General features: G+C 38.9%; 2 protein-coding genes across 4 annotated transcripts in view; one reads left to right on the top strand and one right to left on the bottom strand.

Annotated features, from left to right (window-relative positions):
• Positions 1 to 4,545, top strand: part of ptprq (protein tyrosine phosphatase receptor type Q) — a 70,177-nt gene extending 65,632 nt beyond the window's left edge. Inside the window, exons 59-61 of the mRNA XM_053499856.1 lie at positions 3,502 to 3,637; positions 3,941 to 4,064; positions 4,183 to 4,545. Of these exons, the coding sequence (XP_053355831.1) occupies positions 3,502 to 3,637; positions 3,941 to 4,064; positions 4,183 to 4,220 (298 nt within the window). The 3' untranslated portion in view covers positions 4,221 to 4,545. The remainder of the gene's footprint in view (positions 1 to 3,501; positions 3,638 to 3,940; positions 4,065 to 4,182) is intronic.
• Positions 4,546 to 9,054: 4,509 nt separating this feature from the next.
• Positions 9,055 to 12,057, bottom strand: part of iqsec3b (IQ motif and Sec7 domain ArfGEF 3b) — a 58,115-nt gene continuing 55,112 nt past the window's right edge. For 2 of the 3 annotated variants that reach the window (XM_053500497.1, XM_053500498.1), the window contains exon 15: positions 9,055 to 11,689. In XM_053500497.1, coding sequence (XP_053356472.1) covers positions 11,270 to 11,689 — 420 coding nt within the window. In that variant the 3' untranslated portion in view covers positions 9,055 to 11,269. The remainder of the gene's footprint in view (positions 11,690 to 12,057) is intronic. The other variant, XM_053500499.1, reaches the window with a different exon arrangement.

Raw genomic sequence — 12,057 nt, 5'->3', positions numbered from 1 at the left:
TTCTGTCCTCCGCCTTTTACAGCTCCGGAGCAGGAGAGACTTTACTTACTGTGTTCACTACGTGCTCTCCAGATTTACTTCCACCGCACCAGCCAGTGGCGTAGTCAGAGCAGCTTTTTATATGCCATGGCGACCGCAACCGGGGGGCGGCCGCCACTACACAGACCTTGTCACATAGGAGAGATGCTATTGCTCTCTCCTATGAGGCGCGTGGGCTCACTTCGCCTCTAGGAATTAGGGCTCATTTAACCGGGGGATCGCCTCATCTATTGTGCTGGCGAGAGGTATTCCCCTGCAGCAAGTGTGTGACGCGACAGGTTGGTCCTCTCCGCACACATTTGTTATGCAATGTTTATGCTACATATACGATGTTTATGCTACTTGGGGCTCACTGGTACTCGAGTCAGCCTCCCAGAGATAGTTCTGAGACACAACCTTGTGGTCTAGACACTTGCAGTGCAGCGCCGTTGGTATTCTCGTTCCCATAGCATTTTCACGCAGCATCGAGTAAAGTCTTTAAAAGGGAATGTCTTGGGTTACTTCGCTGTAACCCTGTTCCCGCACTGCCTGCGTGACCGGACGTCACTTCAGAGAAAATCGATCTGAGGAATGTTTCTGGTTTACTCTTATTTATAACCTGCAGGTGCATCTCATCAGATGACGTCACCTGACCAAGGTTATATAAGCCAAAATTTGCCATGTTTGATACACACATGCTTCAAAACCGGCAACACGAAAAGATGTTCCCATAGCATTTTCACACAGCATCTCGTTCCCCCCTTTTCAGGGAACAGGGTTACAGCAAAGTAACCCGAGACGTTTTCCTTAATAAATGTAATCACTGGCACGGAATAAAAGTCTTTGTGATGTGCCCTTAAAGAAAAACAATCCATTATTGAGTGATAATAGTGACTCAGCTTTGTCACGCCACACTGTCTGGAAATGTGAAACTTGATTCCAAGTAATTAAACAGGTTATTATACTGTATGGCGTGCACTAGTTAGAACTCAATAAAGGTTACAATGGCAGCACGGTGGCTTAGGGGTTACTGTAGCACTGTCATCTTCCACCTCCAGTGTCTGGGTTCGATTCCTGTCTCATAGTCTGTTCTCATGAAGTTTGCATGCTTGGCGGGTTTCCTCTGGGTTCTCCAGTTTCTTCCCACAGTCCAAAGACATGCAAGCCCAAATTGCCCATAGTTTGTGAATGCATGTGTAAATGTTGACTGGAGGTCCTACTACGGCCGTAAAATGGGAATAAATGTGGGAAGGGTAATCACCGTTCGCCCCCAGGGTCCCTAGTTGGACTACAGGTGTTTCTACATGGGTGAATGGAAAGGTTACAGAAAGTGATACCTAAAATTTGCATGTGAGCATGGTCAATGTTTCATTGTTTACAATCTGAGGTTAAAGTGCGCAGAACAGTGTTTAGGCACCTTCATAAAAAATAAGTAAACAGATTGGCGTTTCATACCGAAGATTCTACCGCGCTGCACTCTATGATCTTTAGTTTATACTAATGTTAAGCAAACTGTTAAGGCAGCTTTTCGCGTGTTGCAGTCTGGTTGCAGCTGGTCTTTCCTTCAACTTCTTACGAAGTAATGAAGATATTCAACAAATCAGAAACGTTGTGTTTTTGTTGTATGGCGTCAAATTGGGCTTAGCTTCATGCAAGTGCAAAACAAGAAGCATAAACAGAAAAAAGAATTAAAAATAATAATAAAATGCAAAAAAAATATATATATAAAAATATTAATAAAACGCAAAATAAGGAATATGTTTTAGATTTTTTAAATTTGTTTATTTATTTATTTTATATATTTTTGCTTTTGCTATTTTGTTTCTTGTTTGCATCAAGCTAAACCCAGTTTACGCTCAATTACCTTCCTCTCAAAACTCTTCGAGAACATGTGTCTCTAAACCAGTGGTTCTCAAACATTTTCTGTCATTCCCCACTTAAGGGGTTGAGCAAATTTTCAAGCCCCACTTGTCAATAAAATGATAACGAAATGTACTATTTATTGAAAAATCAATTTCTAAACCAATAAGATCAAATAACACCAAGTTTAAAACAGATAAAATACATGTGCTATTGTTATAACAGGCTTACTTCGTCACCTATCTAGAGCTTTCTTTCAAAGAAGTCGAGTGGCTTATTAACGTGACTGGGGTGTGTTGTCTCTAAGTGTCTTCCTACTTTGTCTCATGCTGTCTGCTGCCAGCGGTTTAAGACACAAAACACACATGGGTCTCTCCTCTGCCCCCACCATCCCCACCATGAATCCAAACGCAACAAAGGCTTCATCATGTTTTCCTTTCGGCTGGATTTTTGGTTGATAAGGCTGATGATGCTGAATCACCTGCTTTTTTGTGGTCCATGTAACAAATGTATCCATTGATGTTATTATGCTCACTACATACAGTACGCTACTGTGTTATGCTCCCCCCTTCCAAATTACAAATTATAACAAATGAATTTAATTATAAAGTAAGCAATATTTAAAAAATGTTGTATAGGAGAACAAATATATAAATTATTTATTTTTTTCATATACAACATGTATATTTTTATATTGCTTATTTTATAATAAAAATCGTTTCCTGTCATTTTTCACCACAAACAATATTTATTTAGTGTAATTTGTGATAAATAATTTGTTATTTGTACATTGACAAACCCCTGCAAAATAAATGTGCCATAAAATAATCATTTTTGGGGATTTGTATTAATCGTTTCGACGGCTGTCACGTGCCTAGGGTTAATTATAATAGTAATAATATATTTAATAATAATAAACCTTTGAATGCATGTCCTAATATAATATTTGATAGAGATTATGTAGGGGGGCAATCCGTGGCAGGGGGCATTTTAGCGCATAACACCTGTTTGTGTCCGCGGTTAAGTTAGTTTGATATTCGCATCTCCGAATTCAATAGCTGCGTAAATAAACCCGCGAATAAGATACCCAGATATATTTCCTCTCTACATTGTGTTTAAGCTACATCCACCTTAAATTATACAAGTTTAAAAGCATACACACCATTATTCTCTACGGCGCAACGGATGATTTAGGGATCATCACAAAATGCCGGACACCAACAAAAAGCGTAAAAACAATATCGATTTTCTCTGATGGTTTTTTAATTTACTTGTATTAATGATCCATTTCTTTGCATGCGATTGTTTAGTTTCGAGTGTCTGATCTTTATTGTCAATAAAGAAAAGCATGAATAAGAATAGGTACTTTCCTATTATTTTCCACTAATTCCCTCCCGTTCATTGCGCCCCACCTGTCATGTCTGTATTCCCCACTAGTGGGGCGCCCCACACTTTGAGAACCACTGCTCTAAACGCACAGTGGAAAAAGCCTGAGTTATTTTGAGGTGAATCAGTTTCTCCGCTGCAATTTTCCTCTACTGCCAAATCTCACTTGAACCTCTATTTACAATAATTGATAAACTGCACTGTGTGTATAATTAACCTGAGTGTGTGTGTGTGCAGTGCGGGCGTGGGCAGAACTGGAGTCTTTATAGCACTTGACCACCTGATTCAGCACGTCCGAGACCACGACTTTGTGGACGTGTACGGCCTGGTGGCAGAACTGCGCAGTGAAAGGATGTGCATGGTGCAAAACCTGGTTAGTCTCTCTCTCTCTCTCATAGACAAACACACACACACACACACAAAGGGGGTCGGGGTAGCTCTGTGGTTAAGGCACTGGACTACATATCAGGAGGTTTAAACCCCAGCACCAGTGAGTTGCCCCTGTTGCGCCCTAGTGCGAGGCCCTTAACCCTAACCTGCTCAGGTGTGTAATGAGATGAAATGTAAGTTGCTCTGGATGAGGGCGTCGGCCGAATGCCATAAACGTATTGCTATTATCACACACACTAATTTTTAAATGAACCATGACGTTAATGTCAGACTCTTCGTCCCACAGGCTCAGTACATGTTTCTGTATCAGAGCACTCTGGATCTGCTGACCAGCAAAGGCAACAGTCAGTCTATCTGGTTCGTTAACTACTCAGCGTTGGAGAAAATGGACTCGCTGGATGCGATGGAAGGTCAAAAATAGTCACGAAAATGTGTTACTGCAACAAAAAAAATTATGCTTCATTAAATGAATCCTTGCTGAGAATTTATTTGACGAATCTTGTTTTTTTTTTTATATTTATTTTGCAGGTGATGTTGAGCTGGAGTGGGAGGAGACGACGATGTAAGAGCGCTGATTTTTATGCCTGATGCTTGTGAAGGCTTTAATTAAGATCCAAAGCTTTCGATGACTCGGGGGGTGGGGGGTTGACACTGGGGGGCACTGCGTCCAAACACTGAGCAAACACCAGGAGAGTTCATGAAAAGCCGACAGTCTGCACACACACGTTTGTTTGTGTGTGTGTGTGTGTGTAAGTAGAATCACTTCAGACCTTCCTTGCTTCATTAATAACTCATAAGAATTCTAAAATACTCGATCCAGGACAGCACAGTGTACTGAAATGTACAGTTAAAGGATTAAAGATGCTGCTTACTTTTATTTTGTATTTTACTTGTTTTTTTGTCCTGAGTTACGAGGACACCTTTGATTGAAACAGCACAAAATATAATTTTTCTTTTATCAGTTTTTTTTTTTTCAAAAACATAAAAACACTGTAAAGCTTTTTTAATACTGTAAAGTATAAACATGCAAAAAAATGGTGTAATATCTAGTGTATTCATAAATTGGTCATAATAATAATTTATGCTAGAGGACAAACTGATGAAAACAAATGACTTTTAGTTTCAAAAATGTTTTTATTTTTCTGTCACTTTCTTTTCGACCTTAGCGTCATTTAATACTTGTTTTGCATTTATTAAGTATTACGTCATTTATTTAAATTAATTCAATTAGCAGCTGATGAAAACCCAGCACTGGTCAGCTCACTCTTTTAAACTTGATCTTCATTTAGTAACATTTTTATCATAAATTATTAAGCCAAATGTGTGTTTATGTCAGGAACTATATATATATAGAAAGAGAGCGAGAAAGAAAGAGAGTGAGAGAGAGAGAACAGGATATTTTTGAGTGTATATTTTCAAAGGAAACAGTATTTGTGTTTTAAAATAAATGTGTTTTTTGTCTGAAATACGCAGTCTGTGTAATGTCTAAGGATAAAGAGCAGCTGCATGGCTTCGCCTCCGTTCTTTAGCAGTACATCAGAATCGAGAGGTTTTTATTATTATTAGTATTATTATTAATATTATTATTTGTTGTTACCTACCAGTCAGAGATAATAAGAACAATAAAAATGGATGACAGATTTAAACTTATTGAGAGAATATGGAGAGATACTGTATGAGAAGGCTTGCATGAGATTTAATGCTCATCAGCTCCAGGTCCACACATCTGTGGCTCAGCACTGGAGCGACATGAAGACTGTCCCCCTGGTAACCTTCTGTGATGATGAGGATGAGCAATGGCGTAGCTTTGGGTTCACCAGTGTAGGGGGTGTCTGCGAACCTGCACCACCTCCAGCAATACCCTCACACCCTCTTCGTGTGTTGTTTGTTTGAATTCTTTTTACATTTGAATTGATTAAGTGATCAAAACCAGAATTTGATGATAGGATATTTTGGGGGTTTGTGTACTGGCCAGTTTTAATTGTTTCAGAGGTTACAATCCCTTTATCCCCTGTAAATTAAACTGATGATGATGATGATGATGATGATGAAGAGAGCAGTCTAACACATCACTCCACATTTTTGGTTAGGCTGAAAAAGATAGAAAGAAAGACAAAATGAACAAATAAAAGAATGAAAAAAACATTTAAGCTATTTGAGAAAGAAAGAAAGAAAGAAAGAAAGAAAAATGACACTTTTAGAAAGAAAAAAGAAACAATGAAAGAAATAGAAAGTGAAAAAGAAAGAACGAACTAAAGAGAGAGAGAAATAAATAGAAAGAGGCAGAGAGTGAGGATAATAAGAATGAGGTGTGAACGGTGAGGAATGAGGTGTGATTTGCTCTCTCAGGTGAACTCGGATGCTGACTGAAAGCCGGCGTCTGCGCTCGAGCAGGATGTTATTTCCCCCGCGGCCCTCGGCTTTATTGCGGCTCGCGGAGATAACGAGCGACGCGAGGAATCTGAGAGCTGCAGTAATGAACCCTGCACTACGGCCCTGACTCCGCCTCAGGCTGCTGTCCTCCACCCGCTCTGACCCGCGCGCGTCCCCTCAAAAACCCAGGACTGTTTGCATGGCAATTTCACTTCATTATCAGCATCACACACATCAGGACCTCCCTCATCCCCGGAGCTAAAAGTCACGAGCCTCTTCGCGTCCCGTCTCCTCACACCACCGAGCTGAGCTAACAGCCGTTAATAAACGCTGAGTCATTCCCTCACTCCTCTTCTGATGGCTAGGCTTTTCCCTACTCATGTCTTCTTATTTATTTCAACGTTTTAAATCTGTCACGTGCACCAACTCCCGCTCTCTGTTTCGATGATGATGTAATTGGATCACGGACTTTCTGACAGAAGAGGTCGGATTAGTAACAGAAATAATTAGACTTTAGTTTCACTACCGCACTTATTTATCCAACAACTCGACTAAAACACTTCTCACTCGCTTCAGTTTTAGACGTTTAACTCTTCAACTTGTTTTACAACCTCAGCAGGAACGTGTAGATAAATGAAATAAATTTCCGCATCATGCTGTTGAATGATGGAGTCTTAAAACAAAAAAGCGAATTTAAGACAGAAAAACATAATTCAGCCATAGCAACATCAAATGTTAGAAAAGAAGAATTTTTAAGAAAACATTAAAAAGAGAGAGAAACAAAGAGAACAAACAATACCAATTAACATTTAAGGAAACAAAAAGAATGTTAAAAAATGAATGAGGAAATAATTTTTAAAACAAAGGAAGAAAAAAAATTAAACAACTTCTAAGAAACAAAAGAAACAAACAAACAAACAAATTTACTGTTAAGAAAAAAAATCTGAAAAAAGAACAAAACAAAGACCTTCAAGAAAAAAAAAGAAAGAAACTTAAATAGAAAAAAAAACTTATAAGAAATTAAGGAAGAAAAACAATTCCTTTAAAATAAAAAAAAAAAAACAACTGGGACAAATATTTTTAAAAAGAAAGAAAGAAAGAAAGAAAGAAAGAAAGAAAGAAAGAAAGAGAGAAAAAAAATATCGATAGCTACCATAAACATTTTTTATGGCTAAACAGTCTTAAGATATCCATAACAGCAAAAACTTGAGGGTGAGACAGGGCAGGGCAGGACAGGGAATTTAAAGCACTTGGTTTCTCTAGGACAGGACTGGACAGAGCAGACTGGAACAGATCAGACAGCAGACAGTGTGATATCTGATAAATTTTATTCTCATCCTGGAAAACCCAGCTGTGCAAACTTCACAGAAATCCATCCCTTGCACAAATCCACTGCAATAAATAAAATCTGACTTTGTTTGCTGTTTCTTTATCATTTCTGTGCAACATACAGGATGACATCATTAATAATCTCCTTCTGTACAAGTAGACAAAATATGCAAATAGTAATGAATAATTCTTAATACATATTTAATCCTCATGAATGACCCCCACCCCCCGCCAAAAGAAAAACAGACTGAAGAAAATAAAACACTTAGTTTAAAGCATCTAAAATATACTTCTGAAGTCTCATGTGCCTGCTATCGAGCTATGCATATTCATCTTCATAGGCAACTTTTATATGACATGCAGTACAGCAAACAATAATGCTACAGAGGTGCAAAGGTGAGCCACAAGGAGAATTCAAACACAATGCTAGTTTTAGTGTTTAATGAAAAGTATTGGCACGTCCTATGAATCCTGGATGCAAATAAGGATGCAGGTATGATGTGTGATCATCATAAGTACTTATAATTACTTCCGTATTGTGTTATTCAGCAAAATTTATCCTGTATGGACAGGTTGTGGTTGCTGCTGTTGTTTTTTTTAATGTGCTTCCCATTGATTTGGTAATGAAAGACTTACACAGGATGACATACCTAAAGCAACCCTGACTTTTTATCCATGCTTGGGACCAGCACTAATGTTGGTCTAATGCCACTAAAAGGGGCATTGGCAGGGCAGCAGACCGGGCATTTTACATGGCAGACGAGAAGTTTATCAGTGAGCCACTACTGCCTTTATTTTGTTATATTTGATTAACACAAAAGTCTGGTTAATGTACTCAATGTACAAAAGAAATGTACTGTATAACAAAACAACTTTTAATGTATCTTTCAAGGGAATATAAATATACAGAAAAAAGAAAATAAGAAAGAAAAGAATTTTTAAGATAAAAAAATTAAGGAAAGTAGGGACAACGAACTTAAAGGAAACAAACAAACAAAAACATTTTTTTAAGAAAACAACAAAGACAAAGGAAAGAAGAAAGCAAGCAACAAGGAATTTTAAGAAAAAAAAAGAAAGATTTTCAAGGAAACAAAAAAGATGAAGGAACCACACCAATGTACTGCTGAACCACGCCCCTTTACTGTTAAACCACACCCCTTTACAGCTGAACCACGCCCATTTACTATTAAAACAAAACAACCGATGAGATTTATGTTAGCTGCTAATGGCTAACCTACCTTTCTTTAGCTCTTGAAACAGACAGGCCATTAGATTTAGCTAAAGGGGTGTAAAGATTAGAAACTGCTCGCGGATTAGTTTTAAATTTTGCCAGCAAACATATTTGTGTTGTTATCGGTCCCTGTGCCTTAATTTCATTAATGCAGTTGTAGAATTGATTAAGATTATTTGGTTTAATGTTTAAAAATTAAATAAAATAATTGCAAGTGTCAGTTACTTTTAAAATCTTACTAGTGTATTAATATAATAATAAAATGTAGGATATGTCTATGCATTAAATAAGATAATGTTTCCATACAGTAATTACAGTATTCCCTGTTGCATGTTAAAATATTACGCCGTATTGCTTGCAAATGTTTTATATTTCATTGACTGTTGAAATCAGAAAAAGTTTTAGAAAAATCCAACTCACAAAGTACTAATTCCTACTTAGGACATTGCAAACTATTATATGTTACACATCACAATAAGTACTTATAATGGCTTATGTCGTGTTAAGTTTACCATGACTGCCATGTTGTTATGAATGTTATTCGGCAAAGCTTATATTCCTGCTTTGCACTCTCTATGCCATGCTATTTATTTGTGCACAGAATTCATAGGACGAACAATTTATTTTTCTTAGAAAAAAAAAATTATATGGGTTACAAACACGTTTATCATCTCAGAAGCCCAGAGGCAAAGAAAAAAAATAACTGAGTAATTTGCAGTGAGTAGCAATCTCAAACACTACATATGCACCCTACAAAACTGCCACTAGAAAGGTAACTATACCAGCTAGCACCTTGCAGTTGTTGGGGCCATAAAAGATGAGAATGTACAGTATAATACACAAATGATGAAATAACCTGTGGAACGTTTTATTACAGTATGCTAACCTGAACTGCTGTAATGTAGCCTTTGGATTTTTGTTCCTGTTAGAATGGGAAAAGATATTTAAAAAAAACATTCAGTGTCTCATAAATTAAACTAAAGTTCTGCAATGAAACACTGCAACTACTATAGTTAGACCTTTGCACAAGCCCATATGAACGTGCCTTAATCAGGGTGTCTACAGGTATAATTAAAATATTTAAACGACTTTTTCATTGCCATTTCCCATGTAATGCAAGACTATTCAATATTCAGACTTCTAAAGTAATGCAGAAGGGGGTTAGTTTGCCTCATTATAATCGGGACTAAACATGTTTTTTTTTTTTATTCAATTGTGATATATACACAGTACCGTGCAAAAATACTTTAAATTAAAGTAAACTTTAAAATGTATGAAATGCAATTTAAGGATGCCAACTTTATGTGGGAGTCTGCAAATACTCAACAGTCAACAGTTCTTAATGCAATAAGGATCAGCTGCAAACATAAAAGATGAGTTCTTCCCCAGCTTATTCTTTCACAGGAGAGGTATTATTCAAATCATTTTTTTAATTTAACAGCCCAGAGCAGATGCAATGGATAGGAATAGGAAGAAGTGTTTGCACATACACTACTGTATGTATATGGACAAGAGTATTTGACCAAACCTGCAGTGACATTGTATCCAAATACACACACTTCAATATGGAGTCGGTACCACTTTTAGCAGCTATTACGGCTTACACTCTTTTTGAAAGGCTGTCTACTAGATTTTGAAATGTTTCTGTGGGAATTCGTGGCTATTCATTCTGTGGAGCATTTACGAGGTCAGGCACTGATGTTGGAACGTGAAGGCCTGGCCCACAATCACCGTTTCAGTTCCCAAAGGTGTTCGATGGGGTTGAAGTCAGGGCTCTGTGTTGGGGCCGGTCAAGTTCTTCCACATCGAACTCGTCAAACCATGTCTTTATAGTCCTTGCTTTGTGCACTAGGGTTCAGTCATGTTGGAATAGAAAAGGGTCTTCCCCAAACTGTTGCCACTAAGTTGGATGCATACAGTATCATTGTCTAAAATGTTTTGGTATGCTGTAGCATTAGGATTGCCCTTCACTGGGGATAAGGGTCCTGATTGAAACACCTGAATTCAATAATTAGGTTTGGCCAATACCTTTGTCCATATAATGTAGTTCCTTTGGGCATACATCAGTATTTGTTTTAGGTTTTCTATTTTATTCAGTGTAACATTTAAAATGATGGGTGTCGGTGTGAATGGAAGTCTAAAACAGAGTTAATTGTAAACCTCTTAATACAGACAATGCCTGCTCAATTGTAAAATGTCATTTAGGAGCCTGTGGACACCCTGTTTAATAAAGAACTGGAGATCATGTTCACCCTCGCGTAACTCTAATCTAAGCCACGCCGAACCCCTGGACCAACACCAACACTGCTAATGTCATCACGCTGTACATTAAACGTTGTAAGAAAGTCGGGTGCTAACGTGGCAGCTCTGTGGAAATCGCTCTATAAACTTTTTAAGAGATAAAATTACAGGGAAAAGAACATCTGACAAAACTAACTACTCTGTATCTAAAATACTCATTTAGAGGACACGAGGCCCAGATTGTGAGACGTGGTTATTTATATAGGACTGAGCAGGTGTTAGAGTAAAAAAGGTGTGTGTGGGTGTTTATCTGTGTGTGTGTTCTGTCAGAAAGAAAAGAATATATTAACGCTGTACGGTTTTGAATAGAAAAGGTACAACAGGAACTGATACGCTTTTATGTTTGTGCGTGTGTGTGTGTGTGTGTGTGTGTACGCGCACTCAGACTAGACTGCGTGTCCCACTTGAATACCTACGCTGACTGAGCATGTGTTGCGAAGGTGGCGGAGTTGGAGGGCAGAATTGGTGTTTGTGGTGATAAGGAGGCGGTGGAGGTGGCAGGGGCGGTTGCTTTGCTCCGCCTTCCCTCGTGCGTGTTGGAGTCGAGACGGCCGACTGGATCAGACGCTGTCCGGGGTTTTGGTTCAGGAACGCTTCCACGTGCCCGCGGCCTGCCGAGTCCACGACGATCACCTTGACGATCTGCTGGCACTGGATGAGCGTATCAGGGGAGATGTTAATGGCGGAGCTGGGGGTGGAGCTAGAAGCCGGGCTAGGCATGATGGCCAGCTGAGGCTGGGAAGTGGGCGGAGCCGGCGGAGTGCTGACCTGGTACGTTCGGAGCCTGTTGTGAATTGACACCTAGTTTAGGAACAGCCAGAAGCAGGAGGAAGCGTTATCAGCCTGGCCTGCGGTGCTCGGGCGGCCCTCTGGTGCGGACGAGACGATAAGGCCGTGCCACGGAGCATGCAGGAGCACACACACACTCCGACATGACGTTCAGTGTGCTGGGACGTCCTGCAGCTATCACACCCCTCCTGAATTATTGGCACCTTTGACTTACCCATTTAAACAAGCTGTTACAACAATACGGCTCTGTAAGTGATCAATTTAACCCTTATGTTCTGTTCAGGACAAAATGTTCCTCCAGGTCATTTCCTGAAGGTGATTGAGGGATAAAAGAATATTTACATTTTAGGTTCTAGTGAACTTAAATACACAGGACATAA

This window comes from Clarias gariepinus, chromosome 7 (genome assembly GCF_024256425.1).
Source record: "Clarias gariepinus isolate MV-2021 ecotype Netherlands chromosome 7, CGAR_prim_01v2, whole genome shotgun sequence".
NCBI lineage: Eukaryota > Metazoa > Chordata > Actinopteri > Siluriformes > Clariidae > Clarias > Clarias gariepinus.
Note: the sequence above shows the minus strand (reverse complement) of the source record. Positions and strands in the feature narration are given on the sequence as shown.